This window comes from Drosophila sulfurigaster, chromosome 3 (assembly GCF_023558435.1).
Source record: "Drosophila sulfurigaster albostrigata strain 15112-1811.04 chromosome 3, ASM2355843v2, whole genome shotgun sequence".
Lineage (NCBI taxonomy): Eukaryota > Metazoa > Arthropoda > Insecta > Diptera > Drosophilidae > Drosophila > Drosophila sulfurigaster.
This window is the reverse complement of record NC_084883.1, coordinates 26,267,118-26,292,029: the sequence shown is the minus strand read 5'-3', so window position 1 is coordinate 26,292,029 and position 24,912 is coordinate 26,267,118. Positions and strand designations below refer to the sequence as shown.

Here is a 24,912-nt window from a genome sequence, read left to right as displayed (position 1 = left end):
AAATTTAAAACTAGAACTAAACAATAAAAAAAAGCGATAAGCATATAAGCGATTATAGCTCAAACACAAATCAAGGATGCTTTCTAAATTAAGAATAAAAATAATATAATGAAAATCAGTGTACCACTTTTAAAATTCGGAAACAATATCGATGCAACAATGTTTTTAAAACGAAGATGTTTTTACAGTTTTTAAAATTAATATTATAAATTAAACTTAAACTTTATTTATATACGAATTAATTAGTTTATTATGGATTTATATTATTTAAAATATTAGTTTTCCTAAAAGGTTTTTTTTGTGTCGCAATGTGACCAATAACAAAACATCTAAAATATACATTTTAGCCCCTAGGGGATATACCGAAATACAAAAAACCCCAATAATCGCCACTTGGTTAAACTTTAAAGTTCTTGTAATTTTAAACAGCTTACAGCTCTAATACTCAATATTAATACCTTTGATGTTTGCTATGAAAATCGTCAATAGAATGAATATCTTTTTCACATTTGAAATCGATATTTTAATGTCAAAAAACCACCGATTGTCGATAACAATAATCGCATGTTTCATTCCATCGGTGCAACTATTATTATTGTTTGCTCTCGTACGCCTGCTGTTCGCCGCATAAATGTTTTGTTTACTTTTGGAATATATATACTATTTCGTTAAATGAGTGCATTAGAATTACATTTTTGGCTTGCTACAATTTTTGCCCTTTGCTTAACTGAGTGTGCTGTCGAACCCACAAAACCTTTGACATCAGAGGGTCTTGACTTTGTGGTAAACACCGTTCCCAACGAGTTCATAGTAAAGTTTCATTCGAAATATTACACAAAAATACGAGAATCTTTTGTCGAAAAAAGGCTTAATAAACAAAATGTGCGTATAAATTAGTGTTAATTTGCATTATTGTCTTAAAAAATTAATACTTTGCATTGTGCGTTTTAGGTGAAGTGGTCGATTTTACCTCGGAACAATATAGCTAGTCATTATCCTAGTGATTTTGATATTTTGTACATCGCAAGCGCTAATCAGACATCAATTGAGTTCATTCTCGAAACAATAAAACAACATCCTGCTGTTAAAACAGTAGTCCCTCAACGTAGTGTTCAACGGTTTCTGGCATCTACCACCAACGTTACATTTACCTGTAATACTCGGCAACTTCTTGGTGTGACGCGAAAAAAACATTTAAAGCTTGTGAACTCGCATCATGTCTCCGGCTCACTCCATGCAGACGTGCTTTGGAAACTTGGCATTACGGGAAAAGGTGTTAAAGTGGCGATATTCGATACCGGATTAACACAAAATCATCCTCATTTTCGAAATGTGAAAGAGCGATCTAATTGGACAAACGAAAAGTCATTGGATGATGGAGTCAGTCACGGAACTTTCGTCGCAGGCGTGATAGCTTCGTCAAGAGAATGCCTGGGGTTGGCTCCTGACGCCGAATTGCACATCTATAAGGTTTTCACAAACTCTCAGGTCTCATATACATCTTGGTTCCTAGATGCCTTCAATTATGCTATCTACAAAAAAGTCAACATAATCAATTTAAGTATTGGCGGCCCCGATTTTATGGACTTGCCATTCGTTGAAAAGGTCTTGGAATTATCAGCCAATAATATAATTATGATATCAGCCGCAGGCAACGACGGCCCTATATATGGTACTCTGAACAATCCTGGTGACCAGAGTGATGTAATCGGTGTAGGTAGCATCAATTTTGAGGATAAAATAGCGAGATTCAGCTCAAGAGGTATGACTACATGGGAACTTCCTATAGGCTATGGTAGAGCTGGCTTGGACATTGTTACTTATGGCAGCCAGGTGGAAGGAAGTGACGTTCATGCAGGTTGCAGACGTTTATCAGGAACATCAGTGTCATCACCTGTCGTTGCTGGAGTAGCAGCTTTGTTAAGAAGTGGAGCTTCACATAAAGTTAATTTAGTAAATCCATCATCGTTGAAACAAGTTTTGGTCGAAGGCGCAGAGAAACTTCCAAATTACAACATATTCGAGCAAGGACAAGGAAAACTCAATTTGCTGAAGAGTATGCAACTATTATTGTCCTACAAACCCAAGATTAGTTTGATACCATCGTCGCTTGATTTTACCACAAATTACATGTGGCCGTATAGCAGTCAACCCTTATTCTATGGAAGTGTTGCCTCAATTGTAAATGTTACAATTCTTAATGGCATATCAGTAACAGGAAAGGTTCTTGGTCAACCAAAATGGATTCCAGATCCAGAAAACTATGGCCAATACCTTAACATTTCAACATCATATTCATCGTTAATGTGGCCTTGGACTGGGTGGATGGCAGTTTATATAGGTAAGTGTTACTCACTTTTAAATTTGTAAATTTGCTAGCAATGGAAACATTAAAACCTTTCAATTTTTACTATAATTTTAGCTGTAAACAAAGACGGAGAGAATTATGCTGGTACCGCCAAAGGCTACCTAATTGTATTAATAGAAAGTTATCCGTTTGGATCAAATCAAACTCATGAGAGCGAAGTACGGCTGCCACTCACTATTAAAATTATGCCAAGACCGCCTCGACATAAACGAATTTTATGGGATCAATATCATAGTTTAAGATATCCACCTGGATATATTCCACGAGACAATTTAAAAATTAAAGCAGACCTTTTGGATTGGAGAGCTGACCATATTCACACAAATTTTCGAGATGCTTATATACATTTAAGAAACGCTGGATATTATATTGATGTTTTGAGAGAACCTTATACATGTTTTAACCCTCTTGATTATGGAGTCCTACTTATTATCGATCCGGAGGAAGAATTTTTTAATGAAGAAATTACCAAACTTGGCCAATATGTTTATAAGGATGGTCTGAGTGTCATAGTGTTTGCGGATTGGTATAACACAACGGTAATGCGGAATATAAAATTCTTTGATGAAAACAGTAGACAATGGTGGATTCCAGATACTGGAGGAGCTAATATTCCGGCCTTAAACGATCTTTTGGGTCAATTTGGAATATCATTTGGCGATTTCGTTGGCGAGGGTTACTTTAAACTTGGCGATCACGCAATGTATTACGCAAGTGGCACTACACTTACAACCTTTCCTAACAATCCGGATGATGTTGTAATTGGAACTAATTTAAACGATCAAGGAGCATCGGTAAATAAACATAAAAACTATTTATTATTTTTAATTATTCTCATGCATTTCTTTATTTTTAAGGTTATGGCAAATGGGAAAACATCGAATACGGAGTCTAAACAATTTGTACCTATAATGGGGTTATTTCAAACAACCCTTGAGTCTCGGCAGACGATAAAATTATCCAATCTCTTTCCGGACTCTCCGAATGCAGCTGATGATGTGGAGTTATTTGACAATTCGGTTGATCGAGCGGTCTTAAAGAATCGAATTTTACTTCATGACAAGAGTGAAAAGCATTCTGAAGGTCGCATAGCTGTTTATGGGGACTCAAATTGCTTGGACTCGTCTTATATGGAAAAAGCTTGTTTCTGGCTTTTAACAACCATTTTAGATTTTGCAATGAATTCCCATAAATCTGTTTTATTAAATAATTTAAATAGAATTTCTGAATTTAAGAATCTAAACAAAGAATTACCTATTAGGCTAGCAAGTAGCAATTTAAAATTGTTTTCCAAAGTAATTAACAATAGAAAAAATCCAATGCTACACTGCGAAAAAATAGAATGGATAGGTAAAACTACATTTAACGACAGCAAAAGGATAGAACCTGATGTGGAGTTCGATACGGAAGAGAGTTTAAACAACTATGTAATTGATAATTTAAATACCGAAATTGCTAAATTAGCTTTATATGATTATAAACAATCGGCAAACCAAAATGACTTTAACATTAATATTTCAGTTTTATTCATGATAACGTTGAGTTTAACTGTAATAATATTGTTTGTAATATTTCTAAGATGTAAAATTGTACTTTTTTCGTGTAAATAAATCCAATTGTTTATAGTGTAAATTCTTTTCAATAAATGAAAACAATCACAGCGTTTCTATTTTTGTATTGCCCAAAAATACCTTTCTTTCATTAACTCTTGTTTATAGAAAAACATTTTGAATTTTATTAAAAATATAATTACACTTATATAGCTTTATTTTATATAAAATCAGTAGAAAAAGAAACAGAGTTATGGCCAAAGTTAAAATCTATGATTTTATGTAATTAATATGTCATTCACTACTATATTTCCCTCCCTCCGGCAAAAATTCTTCTAATTCAGAATCTTCAATTTCACAAAGCCGAACAGAGATATTGCTATCTGATCCTGTGTCACCAGTCGCAATGGGAAACAGATATACTTCCTCGGAGTGTCCTATAGTAAAATATTCAAATTAGTATTTCATTTTAAGGATGCATCTGTCTCCTTTACACTTACCGCTAATAGTTCTTCTATTTGATAACTCTTTTTTCAACATTGGTGCTTCGTTATTAGAGCTTTCTGCCTCCGTGTCACTTGGAGTATGTATCGTCGGTAAATATGAGTCAGGATGTCGTAAATATACTTTGCCTGTGAATTACAAAACAAAATTATAGTTAATTTTTGTGTATGTTGGAAGCAGTATCCTTTTTTTATACTCTATATTATTTGTCCATGACGACTGAATTTTTTTATTACAAAATATTAATAAGTAAAGGATAAACGGAAATATTTATATATTAATGTATAATGCACAAAATAAACTAACATTTGAATCGATAAACTCGTTTCTAAATTGTTTAAGTAATCTGTTGATTCAAATATATTCAGATGAAAAACTTACGCAATCGATTTGATTTTGTTTGGAAAGGCACTGAATGCATGAAAATAGGTAGTTTCATGAATTTTAGGTTAATAATATACTTAATAAGATCGTACCTGTATTAAGTTTATAGTCTTCATTCTCGCTTTTATTAAAAGAACTAAGTCTTGAACGGGGTTCACTATTCAAACTCGGCAACATAAATGGATGAACACAGCTTTCAACGTCAGATTCCACATATTCGAATACCATATCTTCATTCAGAGCAGCCATGTCTCTTGTGGGATCCACATCTTCAACTGCATTATAAAAATATAATTAGTTTATAACAAAATCTGAAAGGCGTCGAGAAATTTAACAAGCTTACCATGAACTAAATATTTTCGCTTCGATTGCGACTCGTTACTGTCATTACTATGGAAGCTCGAAGAGTCTGCAACCTCTGCACCAGGAACTTCTGTTATATCTGGCAAGGGATTATGGCTTTTACGAACCCAATCCGAGCAGTCCCAGTGATATTGCCCATTACTTAGGGCAGAATCAACAAAGTTTGCATTCGATGTCGAATGGCACACATTTGGCATTGGAACTTGAATAAGTTTCCCACTTGAAAATCGATTTGGTGGTAACGCGTAATCAATTCTTCTTTCTGTGTGACGATGAAAATAATTAAAATAAATATTTAAAGTAAGATTGTAAAGGACAGATAGGACTTACCATTATTTAACTTATTCTCGCTGAATGTTTTTAAATGCATTTGTTCACACCACTCTTGTTTATGTGCGTTGTCTCCATCGACAAAGTTACTTGTGTTGATGTTCACGTGCTGATTAGTAAGATTTACTTTTTGATATTCTAATGGGATATTTTCCAACTCATCACCAGCTGAACCGTAACTTCGTAGAATATCCAAATTATTTACAAAGCTTGTATTACTAATAAATAGGCTATCGTTAGTTGGAGGTGAATAGCTTATTGGTCGTTGGCTTATTTCCAAATTGCTTATTTTAGCATTCGATTTGCAAAGATTATCCTTATCGAGAAGTGAGTTGAGAGTTGCTTGTTTGAGAGAGTGTTTATTTTTGTTCTTTTCAATTCGATTTCGAGAGTTCGGAGATGGATTTCGTTTGAAGACAAAGCAGCAAAGTAAAATTATAATCATAATCAGCACAATTGTTATTCCTGATATTATACCACTGATATGCTCAATTGAGAAGTTCTTTAGTTTCGTAGAAATAGAGTTTGAATACAGAGGATCTCCACAGCTCGCTCCGGTTAGAAAAGATGGGCATATGCATCTGAAGCTACCGGCTTCATTTATGCAAGTTGCACCATTTCCGCAGGGTTGATTATCGCATTCATTTACGTCTATCTCACAATTGGGACCCGTAAATCCTCGGCACATGCAATGCGATACTCCATCGCCTTCTTCACATATTCCTCCGTTTTTGCAAGGATTTGGAGTGCAAAATTTACCATATTCACATCTTCTGCCAGACAAATGTATTGGACAAATACATGTGTAGTTGTTTGGTTCATGATTATCACAACGGCCACCAAACAAACACGGCGCTGATGAACATGGATCTAAATCAATTTCACATAATTCACCAGTGAATCGTGCATGGCAGTTACATTTAAAGATGTCATTTCCAAGATCCGTACAAACGCCACTATTCATACAAGGTTGAGTGCCACAGACTCCCAAGCTGACCAAAACATTGGCTGGGTCACATTTAAACTCAACATTTGTAAACCTTTTGAGAGCGGCAATTGTGCTTCCTCCGGAAATATATAATGGCAGTGGTTCCATAGCAATTTTAATGTTCGCCATACAGCCAATGAATCCTCGTTGAATATCTTCGTAGCCGATAATTGATGGATGCGGTCGAACCTCAGCTCCCACAAAGATATCGTTTGACTGAATATTTAAAATGCCATTGACTCCAGGTGCGCTGCCTTGGGAGACATGTTTATTATCTACTGTGAGTTTGGCACTATTCAATGTGCGTTCTAAGGTGATCGTATGCCACGCTCCATCAGAGATGTAAATGCTAGAGACACTCACAACGCCTTCGCCAGATCCCAAATCGAATTTGTACTTCACAGCTCCGTTTACGATTTCCAAAACATTGTAGTCAACTTTACCGCTCGCATACAAGAGAGTGCCGCTTTGTTGAACTGTTCGTATTTGTAAAGAGTAGGCGAACTGATTTTCCAAAGTATTTCTGGCCTTTGCCTTGTTTATTTTGTAGTGTGCATAACTCTTGCCGCCAAATGAAACTGCTGTTGATAAATTAGTATCACAGGTGCCATTGTCACATTTCAATGATTTAATTTCGCAGAATGTGCCCGAATATCCCTTTGGGCATACACATTGATAACGAGCTGCCGATTCTGAAGGTAAACAATTCCTTTGTGGTGGACACGGATCCGAAGAGCATGCGTTCACCGATTCATTGCAGTTCTTCCCATCAAATCCAGATTTGCAAACACATTTCTTAACTAAACTATACGTGGGCGAAGCAAAACTTATCACATCAGTGTAAATAGTAGTTATATTATTTTTCTCCAGACTAATTAATTGCTTGCAAATTCCATGAACACATATGTTTTCTTTATTTTGGCAAAAACTTGGAACAACTTCTTCGATGATCAGATTTGTGTCGTTTTCAATATCAATTTCCTTGCTGATCACAGCTAAACGTATTTCATCACTGCTAAAGAATGCATCTGATGTTGGGATTATTTGTTGTTTGCGTACGGCAAATGCAACATTTAAACTTAAATCAGTTGAATACGCGTCTCGCTTTGACAGACGTTTCTTCATTTTCTCTTGCAAAGAAATCAATATCACGTCTTTTTGGCGACATCTCATCACATTTCTAATCGATCGAATAAAGCCCTTTCTGTGACTCAATAAAAACTCCGAAGCGGCTATTTTACTAAATCTGATCACGGCCGCCTCTTTGACCATGTCCATTGTTATCAGTTCGACATTGATTTTCACAGTCGTAAAAACGGTGTATTTGCCATCACTGACTGAGACATTCAGTTTGTAGACACCAATGTCAAGGTTGGAAATCGAATATATTTCGCCAGACTTTTCAGTAATTTTAAATAATTTTGATGTTTGATATGTTTCGTCATTGCTAGGCGTCAAAGAGAACATAAGTTCATCATATTGATCTTGGTCAGATGCAAATACTTTTCCCAGAAACGCAGCAGAAAATTCGTCTTCAAATGAATTTACGGTAACTTCTAAAGGTGTTATAGTGGGAGGATATTGACTTTCTTCAATAATTTTTATTGTCACCCAAGTGTCGGAGTAAAGTGGTGGAGTTCCATTATCAAACACACGTATTTGAATCGGGTACTGATCTTGTAGTTTATGATTGAATCTCGATGCAGTACTGAGAGAACCGTCCTGCTCTAGGCGAAATAGGTTTCCTTCGTTTCCAGAGCGAATGTCATACGTGAATGGAGTGGAATTGGGGGATTCATCAGCGTCAGTTACCTCAAAGGTAATAAACACATATCCTAGCGGCCGATTTTCTTGTAAAACTATACTATAGTTCGTCTGCGAGAAGATTGGAGGGTTGTCGTTGGCATCCAATATAAATATGATGACTTGTACACTATTGCATCGCTCTGGAGTTCCAAAATCGCAAGCTTCAATTTCCAATGTGTATTCCGCAATAGTCTCTCGATCTAGGGGCCTCGCCAGGCTTATTGTTCCGTTATTTTTATTTACATGGAATTGATGTAAGATATCACCTTTAACAATCTTATATTTTATAATTCCATTAATATTCGAATCCTCATCTGTGGCCTTAACATCAATAATTGGTAAATCGATTGAGATATCCTCTCTTACGTTAACTCGATATATGTTTTGTGTAAATGCTGGAGTGTTATCGTTCACATCATTTATAGATATATTTACATAGGCAATGTTACTAAGTGGCGGGCTTCCACCGTCGATAGCTTGAACGGTGAGGAAATAGAATTTGGTTTTTTCATAGTCCAGTGATCCATTGACCCATAACACACCTGTTTTTGAGTTCATACTAAATTTGCGTTGTTCATTGCCACTAACAATATAGTATAAGATTTCCGCATTAACTCCAATATCCTTTGATGTTGCATAGACTTTGCACACTTCAAAGCCCTCTGTGGCATTCTCAAATACATTACTTGTGTATTTTCGTAGGCTAAATTCTGGAGGATTGTCGTTTATATCCAAAATGTTGATGACAATATTCGCAATAGATGATAGCATTGGTTTACCAAAATCTTCAGCCTTGACTGTCAAATTATACAATGAAATTGTCTCTCGATCGAGGTTCTTTTCTAATTTAATAATTCCGGTCGATTTTGATATTACAAAATAATCACTATTTGTTCCCAGCAATGAATATTTGATTTTTCTATTTATTCCAAAATCTTTGTCCGTGGCGTGTACTTTTGTAACCAGAGTTTGCAATTGAGCATCTTCGAGAATGCTTACTCTATATTTGGGCACGGAGAAAATGGGTGTATTGTCATTTATATCATTGATTGTTATTATTATTTCGGAAACACATTCTCGAATTGATTCCTTGCCATCCTGAACATGTGCTAATATCTTGTACTTTGGAGTTTGCTCTCGATCAATTAGTTTTGCTACTTTCAAGATGCCAGTCTCTTTACCAATGACAAAGTCGTCAGATCCCTTTCCAGACAAATAATAGCGTAATTTGAAATCATTACTTGAGTCGAAATCCATTGCTTTTACTTCCACAATTGTTGTTCCGATTGCAGTGCTTTCGTTCATAGCAATATGATAGCGGGGCTTCAAGCAGAATGGCATATTATCGTTAATATCTTTAATATGTACTTTAACATTAGCTTCGGCAGTGAATTTTCCATCAGTCGCTAAGATGCCTAAGTTATAAAATGATATTTGCTCTCTGTCCAGTGGTTTTGATATAAATAATTCGCCTGTCTTTCCAATTTGAAATTGAGATTGGCTATCTCCAGAAATAATGTAATAGTCTATTGTTTGCTTTTCAACATCCGGATCAATTAGTAAAAAGTTGAATAATACAGTTCCTGGTAGAGCATTTTCGAAAATATGTATTGGCTCGATTGGCAGCTTAAATTGTGGTGCATTGTCGTTGTAGTCAATAATTTTAATCGACACTGGAACTTTAGAATCGTGTTTTGGATGTCCATTATCTGTGGCAATTACTTTCAAATTGAACTCAGATTGTACTTCTCTATCCAAGGAAGACAAAAGGGTGATCCATCCGGTATATATATCGATGTCGAATATATTCCTCACACTATTTGATTCATCGTCAAAGTAATATCGCACATCTCCGTTTGAACCAGTGTCAGCATCAGTGGCAGTAATTTTAATTATAGATACGACTTTATCTGTATTTTCTGCGATATCAGCACTATAAATTGTATTGTCGAATTTCGGATAATTGTCGTTCTCATCGGTGACATGAATGAATACATCAGCATACGCGAATAAAACTGGTAATGTTGCTGTTTCCGCCACAATTACTAAATAATGTGAACCGTTTTGCTCTCGGTCCAAAGTTTGCATTAAAATTAGTTCTCCATTCTCAGATACGGCGAATATTGAAGTTTCCTCCGATGTTGAGAACTTTATCGAATAATTTCCGTTCACATGTAATTTTGTCAATACAGTTCCCGGCGATGTGGATTCAATTATTTTAAGGCTTATATGACTTTTTTCAAAAGTTGGAATTATCACATCGGAATCCACTATTTCGAAAGATACTGGAACATCGTTGTGTAATGGCGGCTTTCCTGAGTCAGAAGCACGAACAAAAAATTGGAAAACTGCTTTTTCGGAATTAACTGGAACACTTTTAAGAACGATGTCGCCACTTGTTTCATTTAAATATATTTTGTTCTCCAGTTCGGTTTTCATGGAGTCTGGTATAATGGTATATTTTATATCGCCATTTGCACTGATATCTTTATCAACTGCTGTAACCTAAAACAATTAAATTAGAATGGCGATTTTTACAAATATCCTAATATGATTGATCTCTTAAATTTCAGAGGCATGAAATAATTAAACAATATGTTGCACTTACAGTCAATAAGGTTTCGTCAAGCTTATTCGAAGAACTTATAACGAGTTTATATTCTTTTACAAAGAATTGTGGAATGTTGTCGTTGATGTCTTCAATGGTTACTCTTAGAGTTGCAAAGCCAAATTTACTTCCTCCATCAATTGCCTTTAAGTGAAGTACGTACTCATCCTTTAATTCGCGATCAAATGCTATTTTAGATGTAATAGAGCCAGTATTGCGATCAATATCAAAATACTGTTTCATATCCTCAGATGCAATTTCGTAGTAAATTCTCGAATACTGTCCGAAATCATTGTCGATTGCCTTTACCTAATACAAAAGAATCTCAAGATCAATATTAATAAATATATATATTATATTTGGTCTACTTACGGTAATAACATCCTGACCCTTTGCCATATTCTCCGATATTGTTGCTTTATACACCATCTGCTCAAACTGTGGACTATGGAAATTTTCTGGTACCAATGTGATTTTGAGTCGGGCAAAACTAGTGTGAATGCCATCAGAAACTGATATATTTAAAATAGTATTTAGCTTATCGGTAAAGTTCAACATATTCTGTAGAGAAATAACTCCACTTTGTTTGTCAATAGAATACGTTTGCAATTCGTTTCCATCTACAATTTTATATTGTAAGAAGTCGATGTCGGATAGGTCAACGTCATATGCTCTTGGTAATGCAACAAATTGACCTCGAGTCGCTGCCACAGATAACTTTGTATTGAATGACGGCTCGATGAATTTTGGTGAATTGTCGTTCAGGTCTTTGACTATAAACAATATTAAATTATTATTATTACATATAAATGCGAATACAACTATTTTAATAAAATTACCTGTAATAAATACATTGCATTTCGAGGTTAATGATGGCGAGCCGTGGTCTTTAACGTGCACAACAACATGATGGGACTTTTCCAGCTCATAATCTAAAGGTGTTTTTAAATACAATATTCCATCGGCAACGTCAATGTAAAACGTATCCGAATCATTGCGTCCGTTTATCGATTCAATAAAATACGATAATTTTCCATTTGCCCCAGAGTCTTTATCAGTTGCGTTGATTTGCAATACTTGTGACCCAAAAGGTATATTTTCCGGCAGCGTTATATTGTAGTTATCCTTTTCGATTTCCGGATAACAGTCATTAACATCAATTACAGTTATTGACAACAAAACATCTGCGAAAATTCCGGAAAGGCTATCCGTTGCTCGTACTAAAATCTCATGTGTTTGATTTTGCTCGTAATCCAGCTCGTTAACCACATATAAGGAACCTTTGAAATTAAAATACAATAACATTAGTGATGGTCCGCTGTACATATAAAAAAAAGAAATTTAATATTAAACAAATGATTTATTATTTTTAGTCCATTGACCTGCCACCTACATATTGATTGACCTCTTGTCGATTTCAATTGCACCGTTTCTTTGGGCCGTCCTTCTCAATTACTCATCATGACTTGCAGCGCATAAAAAAATAATCGGGTATCAAACGGTCAAAGCTTTTTTCGCCTCCCTTGATGACCCGCCACTTGTGCCAAACAAACCATGATGACAATTAAAAACTTCTCAAATTTAATTCCAGATATATAAATACACAGGAGCATTTCAAATCGAATTACCACAAAGAATGGAAACGGTACACAGTGAATTTAAGTCCTAGCAATTAAAACTATAACTTTTGTAATGTGGTAATATATAAATGGTTACCTGTTCTATAATCAATTTCAAAATATTGATTAATATCCTCAGATGATGTTGTGTAAATAAGTTTTCTTTTCAGTGGACTATCGGCTTGTATAGATACAAACAATGCGGAATACATTTCAACGTCTTCCTTCACGCTGACTGAATAGAATTGTTTTTCAAACACCGGCATTGATCGATCGATGACCTAACAAATTATATCAAAGTTATTTCAGATTTTCATTTAGTATTGTTATTAACTTTATATTTACCTTTATTTGAACGGGAACTTCTGTGCTGCATGAAATTACAGCACCATCGTAAGCTGCAACTGTTAATTCGTATTTTCGATTATGGCCCTCAATACTTTGCTTAATTGACAACTCGCCAGTTTTTCTATCGACTTTGAAAAGTTCACCATTTCCTTTTCTTAATTCGTAGCGCACTTCACCGTTTTCTGCACTGTCCAAATCGATTGCTTTCACCTGCATAATAACTGACCCTTTCGTATGTCCAACAGACACTGAAGCATAATACGGCATATTCACAAATATAGGACAATTATCATTTATATCCAATACTGATATATAAACTGATGTTGTTGCTCGTCGAACACTGGTATCATCCATGCTGAATGTTGATGACCTTGCTTCAATAAACAGTTTATACATATCCTGTTGTTCACGATCGAATATCTGCCCAGTAGTTTTAATTGCTCCAGAAGTTATTCCAATTTCAAACATATCAGTTGGATTGAGAATTCTGTATTCAACATTTTCATTAAGCGTATTTCCAATAACATTGGTCAATCCAATTGTCACCACTTTAGTTGTATTTTCAAATGCCGAAAACTCATAAATCTTCTTTTGGAATATGAAATTAGAATTAACTATTGGTAATATTTTGATGTTCACAAGGAGAATAGTAGAATACAATCCATCTGATGCACGAACATGTAAGACATATTCATTGTAATTGAATTCCACTCTTCTAAAAATGGTAAAGTAAAATGTTTTTAGTACTATTGATTTTTAAAAATGATAAAATAACCTATAGTACCTTGTAGTTATTACTCCTGTTAGGGGATGAACCTGAAAGCATTCTTGGTTGTTGCCATCTACAATATCATAACGAACTATGTCATGGTCAGCATCAACGGCAGCAATTTTTGTAACGAAAACATTTTCAAATGTTGGCAGAAACAGTGTTACGTTGTGATCTCTATCCTTAAATACGGGTGGACAGTCGTTAACATTAGTCACTAGTATTACTACATGAGCTTTTGTATTCGAATGTAGCCTTGGTTTGCCCATGTCACTGACCTGAATAGATATTTAATAAATATATAAATTTATATACAAAATAAGTTACCACTTACCGATACAGAAAACGAATAGTTTGTATTAGTTTCATAATCTAAGCCGCGCAAAATTTTAATAGCCCCAGTAGTCGAATCTATTTTGAAGAGACTGCTTGCCAAATCATCCATAATTTTATATTCCAACATTCCATTGAATCCTACGTCTGGATCATACACACTTAAAGCCAGATGACTGAAAAAAAATTAAATGTTTTGTAATCATCTGAAATTTTTGAAAAATGTATTTTCTAACCGTTTTTTGTTTTCGTCAGTCATGTGTACATATGAACCTATGCTGGCAGACTCCGAAACAGTGCCAATGTATTCAGTTTCAAGAAACTTTGGTATATTATCATTCACATCCAAAACATGGACTATTATGTTTTGACTCGACGATGCAGAGGCCATGTTAGTTCCCTTTATTGTGAGGTTAAATAGCCTTTAAGAAAGAAAAACACATTATAATAAAATGCTTTCCAAATCTTATTATTGAAGCAATTACTTGTTCACTTCGTAGTCCACATTGTTGTTGATGACAATGACTCCGGTGGAAGGATTGATCCGAAAGCTTTCTTTGTCGTTGCCATCGATGATGTCAAAGAAAACGGATGATGATGATCTCGCTTCCACTTGTGTAACAAACGATCCAATACTCAAATTCTCAAATATTTCCAAAGAAACTAAGTTAGCAAAGAACTTTGGTGGATCATTATCTGACATTGTGATTATGATATGGACAGGCACTTGAGATGACAGTGGGGGCTTTCCCAAATCTGTAGCTTTTATTTGCAGCATATACTCTTGCATTTTATTGATATCCAACGTGTCAGTCAACGATATAGTTCCAAATATTGGATCTATGTCAAATGTACTACCAACATTACCGCTGATAATCGAGTATCGTAGCTCAGCATTTTGTCCGCTGTCTCGATCGATGGCTGTTACTTGAACAAGCTTAGAACCTACCGCAGCACTTTCTGGAACTTTACTTTGAATTATTTTGGTAGTGAATTCGGGATAATGATCATTGTGGTCATGTACATTAACTATTATCTTTGCATAATTCCTTTTTTGTGGAGTTCCTTGATCTTTTACAAATGCAATCAGAATATGTTGCGAAGTTTTTTCAAAATCCAGTTTCTGTATGACTATAACATTGCCACTTATTGAATCAATCCGAAACAATGTTAAAGATGAAGGATCTTGTGTAGCATGGAGGTGATAAAAGAGCTTTTTATCTTCATCTTTGTCAGTGGCATGGAGTTGCATAATAACAGATTCTTCTTCAATATTTTCAGATATATTTACGTGATATACTTCCTTCGTAAATTGTGGCACATTGTCATTCGTATCAACAACTTTCACAAATAGGTTAGTGTGCACTATATTTGAGCCATCGGTCACGCTTATTGATAGGTTATAACTTGTTTGAGTCTCATAGTCCAAGTACTTAGATAGCAGAACATTTCCAGTATCTCTTCCAATATAGAAATGATTGCCTTCGTTTCCTCCTGATTAAGAAAATAAAGCCAATAGAATTAGGAATGTAGAGAATCATAACATAACACTTATAAGGAGTGTAGGACAACATACAAATAATATATCGCTAATAGAGATATACTTACGACTAATATTAAACCACAATTGGTCGTTATCCTCGTCAACTGCCAGAATTTGAGTCACCAAGAAACCAGGTTTATCGTTCTCCGTCAAATCTACTATGCTATTCACCGATTTCGGCAGTATTTTGGGAGCATTTGGAGAATTGGCAGCAATAGGTATAACCAGAATGTTAACAACTGTCGTTTGACTCTTTTTAGGGGTTCCGTTGTCTTCGGCTTTCACATTAAACTCAAATTCAGCGTCCGCTTCCAATGGCTTAGTAATAAAAATATGCCCACTTAAGCCATCGATTCGGGAATTTGTTCTTTTTTCTTGCCTGACTTGATAGAATATGTTATTCGAGCATTTTCTCCTTCATCATTGTCTATTGCATGAACCTAATATAAATGGTAAGTAATAATACATAATGAGTAAGTAATGATAACAATAATAATTCGTAGACTCCCAAGACGCACCTGGAATATGGATTCGTTAACTTTTAGTGTTGAAGGTACTTGAATTTTATAGACACGTTGATCGAACACTGGGCTATTATCGTTAATATCTAGGACTGAGACCACAACACGAGTAGTGGACGTCAATGATGGAGATCCGTTGTCTGATATAGAGACCTGGAAATATTAATATAAAATTAAATAAACTTATTTAATTAAAAATGAGAGAGAAAGTCTCACCTCTAAAATATGTTCTGCTTGATTTTCTCTGTCCAACCTTCTCTCCGTTGTCCTCAGTATTCCTAAATAAATGGGATTAATACTTTAAACTATAAATTTCATGTTTTTATTCTTACCCGTATGTGGATCCATATCGAAATAACCAACAAGATTGCCAGAAATTATGTTATACGTAATCTTTTGGGATGTATCCCTATCGGGGTCGATGGCTTTCAGTTGAATGATTTCGTGTTTTCCTGGACTACCCTCTGTTACGTTAACATAATAAACTGGCTTGGTCGTTAATGGAATATTGTCATTTTCGTTTTCGACTTCAATATAAACCTTTAACAACAAAAATAAAGTATAAAATAAATGTGAATTTCTCTATGATATATGTTATACAATAGTCTTACCTTGACACAATTACTTAGTGGGACTATAGCATTATCTTGAGCGCATAATGTTAGCCAGTAAGAATCTTTTGTCTCCGCATCAAGTTGAGTTAAAGTGTGAATTTCGCCTAAAATGCCAGATATTTCAAACAAAACAGTTTCGGAAAACCTAATTCTTACATACCTCTATCATTAACGGAAAAAATGCCGAGACCATCGCCCCCAGTGATTGAGTACGATATCTTAGCATTAAGATCGACTCCATCCAGATCCCGGGCGGTGACATTCATAACGAAAGTGCCTTTGGGCATGTTCTCTCTTATTGATCCCTCAAAAATAAAGTCATCGAACTCAGGAGCATATCGATTCTCGTTCACATCAATAATTTCAATGACAATGGACATATCGGATGTTAATGATGGATCTCCGCAGTCGATGGCGCTTATTAACAGGTTATGAACTTGAAGGTTTTCATAATTCAAATATCTTTCAGTGCGTATTGCACCAGAATGCTTATCGATTTTAAACAAGTTCTTCTCCTGATTATCCTCTTGAAGCGAAAATAGGATTTCTGCATTTTGTCCAATATCCTTGTCTATGGCCTCGATGACAGCAACTACAGTGCCGCGAGGCACGTCTTCGCGAACTTTGAATATATACTCTTGCACTCCAAATATTGGCGCATTGTCGTTAACATCGTCGACGAAAATATAGATAACTGCCTCGGCTGATAAAACAGGAACTCCACCATCTTTCACAATAACATGCAGCTCATATTTATCTTGCTGCTCTCGGTCTAAGGGCTTACTCAGTATTATACATCCAGTGGTTTTATTAATAGTAAATTCGTTATAGTCAACAGATAAGCTATAAGTGATTTCTGCATTGATTCCTAAATCTGCATCTGTAGCATGAACACAATAGATAGTACTGCCATTTAAGCCATTTTCTTTCAGTCGAAGGGTTGCTAAAGGCTTTTGCAAAACAGGAGGATTATCGTTAGCATCAGTTATGGTGATGGGAAGCATTTTGGAATCCATCTTTGTCGGCTGGCCAAGATCATAGACAGTTATATTCAAGATATACTCGCTTAAACGTTCCCTATCTAAGTAGCCAATAATCTGCAATTCTCCGCTGTCTGGATCTATGCGGAAGACTGAATCATAATCCCCATCGGCAATAGCAAAAACCAATTTACCATTGTAGCCCAAATCTCTGTCTCGAGCTTTAATCAACGCCACTGTTGTTCCCAACTGAATGCTTTCGTTTAGAGTAAGTTCTTGGGGGAAATTGATGAATTCAGGCCTATGTATATTTTGACCGTATCTACTAGGCGTCAATCCCAAGTCATTCACTTCGGACAGAGAATCATTCTTCATGTTATTCTTCTCAGCTAGTGCTAATGTTTCGGCAAGTCTTCTGGCTACTCCAGTCTCGCGACACTCGAATGTACCATATCCCATACTCGAGTGTTCCTTTGAATATTCGAGAACAAGATGAATATCCATGCTCATCTCATCGGAGAAGTGAGTTCCATCGGTAGCAGTTACTTTAACAACACGATCATTGACGGCAACATCCATTAGATTGCAGCCAATCGACATACTTCCCGTCATTGAGTCCAAGTTAAAGCAACCATCCTCATTTCCAGATATTAGGCGATAAGATATAATGTCTCCCACATCAAGATCAACAGCGGATAAAGTAAAAATTTCAGATCCAATTGGTGCTAATTTTGTAACTTTTCCATAACAATTAATTCGCTCAAATTGTGGCCTATTATCATTAATGTTTTTAACCGTAATATCTAATGCAATTTCTGTTTGTCTTCTATACGGTAATCCCCAGTCTGATGCGCGTATAAGCAGCGTGTAAGTCCTTCGCATTGTTTCATAATCGATCAGGTTAGTTGTTTTCACCACTCCCGAGAAGTGATCAATTTCAAATGGAACTTCATTCAGGTTTGCTATACTATACGATATGTAAGCATTTTCGCCGGAATCTCGATCTTTAGCTGTCAGTTTCGTTACAAACAATCCGGCCAATTCATTCTCATTTATGCTTATATTTTTATTTGTATGCTCAAATATGGGATCATTGTCATTCATATCCTCGATAGTAATCTTGACTTTGGCCGACGATTGCTTCCGCGAACCAACATCAGCTTGATCAATGGCAGATACAGTTAGTGTGTAAATAGATTTTGTTTCAGCATCAAGTCTCTTTTGCGTATACAGCATTCCAGAATCAGGATTAATCCGAAATTCGCCCCCTTCATTGCCACCAACAATTTCCAAATAAACCAATGCGTATTTGCCTAAATCAGGATCGCTAACCTTCAGTCTAATCACTGGCATGTTAATCGGCGACGTTTCCGGTATGGAAACATCGTAAATTTCTTGTGTGAAAATCGGTACATTTTTGATTTCTGGAAGTATTTGTATGGCAATGGTTTTGAAAGTATGTCTGGATGGTGTGCCAAAGTCTTCAGCTCGCAGTGTAAGATTATAAGTATAGTGTTGTTTAAATAGCTTTGCAAATTTGTTCAGTTCAATATAATACTCGTCCTTCATTTCAGTTGGAAGTAACTGAAACATGCCATCTGGATTCCCATCGACAATTTCCAATTTTCTTATCACGCCATTCTTTCCAATATCTTTGTCATTTACTTTAACGATTCCGTAAATGAGCGAGTCGGAATTGGGTACGACACTCGAAAAAGTCTTGGCATTAATTTCAGGCGCATTTAAATTAACCTGCATTAGAAATTAAATGGAAAAATGGAAATATTTTATATACATATATTTATATAGCCTGCCAACATAAAATTCGGTATTTGTCTAAATTCCTTAAGGAAGCATTTTTTTGCACAAAACCAATTTTCAAACAATGAAGGCATTCATAACAATTCCAATGACTAATTTTCAAGAGAATCTGCTCACCAACTTTACAATATTTATTGCCTTCAATACGCTTGTAAAAGTGCAACCATTGGGTTGATCTACTTTTTCCCCAATGCACGATAAAAATTGTTTAGAGATAAGATTGTGGTCACATTTCAGTCCTAACAAGAATTTCCAAATAGACAAATACACCTACGACTCATCAAGATTGAATATGATGATTAATGTGCGTTACGATTGAATTCCAACAGTTGAAAAAAGTTTCATACACACATAAGTTAAGTACAAAAGGAATGGCTAAATATATAATTTTAAATGGACGACTGCAGCTTAACAAAAGAGTAAAATATAATAAATGTTGACTTACCTGTTTGACTGTTATTGAAACTCTCGCTTTGCTCGACTGGTGGCTTTGTTGCTGAATCGCAGAGCCCCTGTCATTTGCCAAAACAATAAGTTCATGATACGAATTCTCGGCGTAATTCAGGGGATTCAATATTGAGATATCGCCGGTAGTGGGGTGAATAGCGAAATATTCACTGTCGATTAAAAAACTATAATAAATTTCACCATTTACTCCTAAATCAGCATCGTCCGCAATAACTTTCAGAATACTGTGATGTTTTTGAGTGTCCTCAGGAACAGTTACCGCATATTCAGTTGGATAGAAGAGAGGACTTAAGTCATTTCGATCTAATACTTGTATATGAACAGTTGTTTCCGTTTCATAATTTATGCTTTCGTTTTTACTACGCGAGTGCGTCACATGTGCTCGAACCTTAAGAGTGTATTCATCAGTTTTCTCTCGGTTTAGAACGATATTACTTGTTCGAGTTCGAATGCACAGAAAGGCAAAATTTCCGACCAGTCTCTCTTCAGCCTTAAATAGCTTATCCTTATCGCCATTTATTATTCGATATCTAATCTCATAATTCGAGTCCACTAAAATTCCGGCCAGATCCTCATGCAATACTCCTTTCGCATATGTTTTGCCCAGACTATTTTCTGGTATTGTCACATTGTATAACTGATGGCGAAAATCGGCCTTGGTATCCAAAGGTAACTTTTGTTGAGAATGCGTCGTTTTAGCTCCAGTGTCCGATGTTGCCAATGAACACTGAATCAGGCAAGAACAGCAGCTTAGCAGGGAAATCCATAGAAGTGATATAACTTTTTTTCTTTTTAAAGCTCCGGCATATTTTTTTAAATTCATATTAGACATTAGCTATTGTTGTTCACATGGTATCCAGTACTACAAAATTAAACAAATCAAATATAAATCAAAATTAGTAAGTTTTCACACGTTTTTTTTAATTATTATCACAATATTTATAGGTTGTTTGTTCTTGACACGCGATTTATTTATTTAAACAACACTTTTCCACCAAAATAATTTTGTTCTTCATTTAAAAAATCACTTTTTTACACACATCAATTTATTTTTATCCATTTAGAAGTAATGTTTTAATAAAAGATAATTCGTCACAATTAGAGAACAAGTTTTAATAAGAAACAGAAAAAGTCAACAAATTGCTGAGCGAAATGTATTTAAATATGTAATACTAGTCATGACCTCCCAGAAAATATAGTGCACTTCATATCCGTCAAAGTCAAAAATATATTTTCACACTTTCGATTCATAAGCGAAATACGGAAAAACGCAACCCTAAATAATGAATTAAATTACTCTTTAAAAATTGCACTGTCTCCCAAATTATTAGGAATCGCCTTTATACCACCTGTTGATATTCCTCATAATTTTATTTTCTTACTGTAAAATCAATGAAATATTCATTCTTCTCACATTGAATTATTTCATCTGTGACATTAACGTATTTTAACTAATTTTTATTAACTTTAAAAAGTTCTTGAACAACAAATACATCTCAAATTTCAATTTAGATTGGATCTTAATTTTTTCGTATTATTTCCCTAATGTAAAATTTATAAAGAATTCAATCTACACCCATCGAAAATTTAGATTAGATTCTAAACGAATATCACTTTCAATTCACATTGAGAAAATTAAAATATATTCGGATTTTATTTTTCCAAGAGTGACCGATTTATAAGCCACAAATATTTTCTTTATTTGGCATTGGTCTGCATATAACAATTTAAAGAAACATTGAAATTTTATTAAAAATTCACATTATTGTCAATTATTCTCAATCAACAATTGACAGTTTTTTAAATTGTGTTATTGCAGACGAATTTTAATACGAATTCAAGCGATGTAGCTTAAATTTTATGATTTTACTTGGGGGATAAATATTTTAAAATTGTCATTTAGTTCTTTAATTAATTCTAAATTATCGCAAACATGTTTACTGAACCAACATAATAATATATATATATATATATATATATATATATATATATATATATATATTCGAAATGGTACTTTAAAGGTGCTAAGCTCCTTTGAACCTATTTTAACTTCCGAGTTCATATGCAAGAAATACTTGAAAGGCGAAAATGCATTTTTCAAATTGCATACAAAATTCTTAATATTTATGGCAAAACTTTATCAATTGAACTATAATGCCGTTAGCTGGACATCCTTTGCTTTAGTTACCTATAAATAATCCATTTTCAATAGCAGGTAGGAGCTTTCAATTTGGTAACACAAAGAAATAAAACAACTGCTTCGAATTAACATACCACTAGAGTTTCAGACAATAAGCACTATTTCATCTCGAATAGTGTAAACTTTAAAATTAATAAATTTTAGATTTTTTTGTCCTCCACAATTCAACAATGACCTCAAACTGTTGCTTCAAACTCAGTTTAAATTAAATGCGCAAGAAAATTATTTTAGTTTCTGGGAAATCAACTTCACCGAATTGGAATGGTGTGAAAATACTGTCTGTCTTTATCTTATCAAATTCGTTCTGAAGAAACTAAAAAACAAACAAACACACGAGAAATGCCGGATTACTCAAGCCTCCATAGTGCTCTCTCTCTCCCACACATACACATACATTGCATATGGATCTGTATGTATGTATTCATAATTACATCTACACTTTAAACACGCACTGTATTCTTACACACATATGTAAGTATATTTATGTATATGGCATGTTTTTATTTCCACTGGCGGTAAATAAATAATAAAATGCTGCACTTTGATGACACATTTGCCGCAATCAACACAAATTTTGTTATTGTGAAATTCTAAACAATTTGAATTTGCTTTGTTTTTGATTTGAAACAATATCACAATCATTATTGCGATGCACTCATTCGAATTAAAAACTAGATTCCATTCATTTTATTCACGTTCTCTTATTTATGTGTGATTTTTACATTTTACATTTTGTATTTGTTTAATCCAGGTGTATCGATTAATTTCCATTGTTTACACACAACCAGTCGACAACATTTCTGAGCGCAGATCAGTGGTTATCGATTATTTTCTACACTTAACGATCTTGGCGTTGCCAGACACAAAAGTGTTGGCCTAATTAAACAATACATACTTTTTATGAGTAACACCTTGTTTAATTGTTACTATTGAACTATTTAGCGACAGATTTTTTTTATATTTTTTTTATCTTTATTGAACAATTTTTCGCAGCATAGATTGCGCGAATTAGCGTAAGATGGCGAGTTAGTTCCCACACACACGCACACATATAAACTATATGCACAAACATAAATACAAAACATGAATGGCCGTCTGCATATGTTTGTACATGTTTATGTATAACATTAACTTGATATGTTATTATGCATTCCAATATTTATGAATCGCTGTCCATACTACAGATAAACTCACAACTATGTATATAATACATCTGTTAATAAGATTATGGAATTGGGAGACACTTGTTTTTAATTCATGCTTTGCATTTGTGTTTTAGGTACGTATGTATGTAATTTATGTTGTATGTTTGTTTGTTTTTCTGTGCACATAAAAACTCGCCGCGTTTGCACATACATTCTTACATTTTGATACATTTGCTTTTTTTGGGGAATTTATTGAAATCGAGCCACCAACTCGCGCTTAGACAGGTTGTGCACTTCAAGTTCTTAGTGCGCCCGAATCCATGTAAATGTAAATCTACATATACGCTCACACGCACGCACACAATTACTACATTTGTATTCATACAAGCTCCTGTGAATGTGTATTTATGTATGCCAAATTGATGAATATATCTTTTATACTTTTATTAACATATACATCAATATATGTATATTTCACTAAACAATAAAATATTAATATGTACCACTTTTGTTGTAATTTAAATCAAAGTTGATTCTCACATCCATATACACACATACATGTATGTTATGTACACATAGCACGTTAAATGAAGTGCTTAACAAGCGTCCGCGACACACGACCGTACGGATGAGCTACGCCAAAGACTGTGTAACTGCTGCGAGTAAAAACTCGCTGCTCAAACATGAGCGAACCTTTCTAACTTCCATCAGCGGGTCAAACCAAAGAGAACGACCGTAGAATCAGACGCAAACATGTTTGTACAGAGTTAGGTAGAGTTTCTACTGCAACTTGCAACTGCAACATCAAACCAAGTCGCATAATTTAACAGTTTTAACCGAGTTTAAACTTTAAAGGTTTTGCTGGAGTGGAGCTGGTCCAGTACTTTAGAATATAAGGCAACACTTAATAATCTTTTTATTATTATCTTCAATTGTTCTAGACTATTCAAATATTTAGAAATTTATTTCATTTTACCATTGCATTTTCAACTCAGACAGGAACTATGATGTGTAGTACTATGTATCATGTTTAAGCCGATTTTGAATACTTTAATACGTCGAATAAACTGATATTAAAATCAAATTGGTTTTTTTAAACTGTAACATATCGCCACTATTGACGAAATAACCTACTAAACGCTAAGTTATTTAAAAGACTTATACAAAATAATGGCAAAAGAGGGGAAACGATGGGGAAAACTTGGGGTAAATAAATATAAATCCCGCTGTTAGCATATATCATGCTTTTGGAGAGAATTCTAGGCCTTAAGGCCACCAAATGCTAAAGAATGACCGATTTTAATTATCCTGTTCCTTATTTTAAATGGTCCCACTATTCGCTCAAATATTGCCAACTTCCAGATCAATTAGCTTTTGTCGTGGTGAACCTTCCAATGATATTATAAGGAAAATTAAAATCCTTAAATTACCATCTTGGATATTCCAATATTTTTAATCCTTGTTTTAAATTGTATTGCCGACATCGGAAGAAATTAGTTCTTGTCCTGGTTTCCTCGAAAAAAACAAATATCCTTAGGCAATGAGCAAATTGTCGATTTTGTTTTCCCGTTCCTAGTTTTAATATCTTCTCACAGTTGGATATACATATTGTCAACTTTTGAAATCTTGTCGTCTTTTTTCATCCATTAT

The 24,912-nt window shown here is 34.6% G+C and overlaps 2 protein-coding genes across 2 annotated transcripts; one reads left to right on the top strand and one right to left on the bottom strand.

The window, feature by feature from the left end:
- Nucleotides 1-590: 590 nt before the first annotated feature.
- Nucleotides 591-4,000, top strand: LOC133844571 (membrane-bound transcription factor site-1 protease). The gene is made up of 4 exons (XM_062278627.1): nt 591-882; nt 952-2,341; nt 2,423-3,162; nt 3,226-4,000. The coding sequence occupies exons 1-4, from the start codon at nt 673-675 to the stop codon at nt 3,976-3,978; spliced, it is 3,093 nt and encodes a 1,030-aa protein (XP_062134611.1). The 5' UTR covers nt 591-672; the 3' UTR covers nt 3,979-4,000.
- Nucleotides 4,001-4,100: 100 nt separating this feature from the next.
- On the bottom strand, nt 4,101-23,912 carry LOC133844570 (fat-like cadherin-related tumor suppressor homolog). The gene is given in 24 exon segments (XM_062278625.1): nt 4,101-4,355; nt 4,419-4,550; nt 4,804-4,833; nt 4,899-5,081; nt 5,150-5,431; nt 5,500-10,798; nt 10,902-11,210; nt 11,274-11,674; nt 11,741-12,181; nt 12,618-12,801; nt 12,866-13,583; nt 13,653-13,915; nt 13,972-14,146; nt 14,207-14,392; nt 14,456-15,464; nt 15,579-15,870; nt 15,873-15,953; nt 16,032-16,187; nt 16,251-16,312; nt 16,367-16,574; nt 16,646-16,752; nt 16,809-19,380; nt 19,895-20,779; nt 23,766-23,912. Coding segments are annotated over 23 exon segments (14,088 nt in total). The 5' UTR covers nt 20,750-20,779; nt 23,766-23,912; the 3' UTR covers nt 4,101-4,212.
- Nucleotides 23,913-24,912: the final 1,000 nt, after the last annotated feature.

What these genes read in the sequence shown, in the direction of transcription:
- LOC133844571 (XM_062278627.1), top strand. Translation starts at nt 673, where the DNA reads ATGAGTGCATTAGAATTACATTTTTGGCTTGCTACAATTTTTGCCCTT. An exon ending in GTGGATGGCAGTTTATATAG is followed by an intron (nt 2,342 to 2,422) that starts GTAAGTGTTACT and finishes CTATAATTTTAG; the next exon opens with CTGTAAACAAAGACGGAGAG. An exon ending in TAAACGATCAAGGAGCATCG is followed by an intron (nt 3,163 to 3,225) that starts GTAAATAAACAT and finishes TTTATTTTTAAG; the next exon opens with GTTATGGCAAATGGGAAAAC.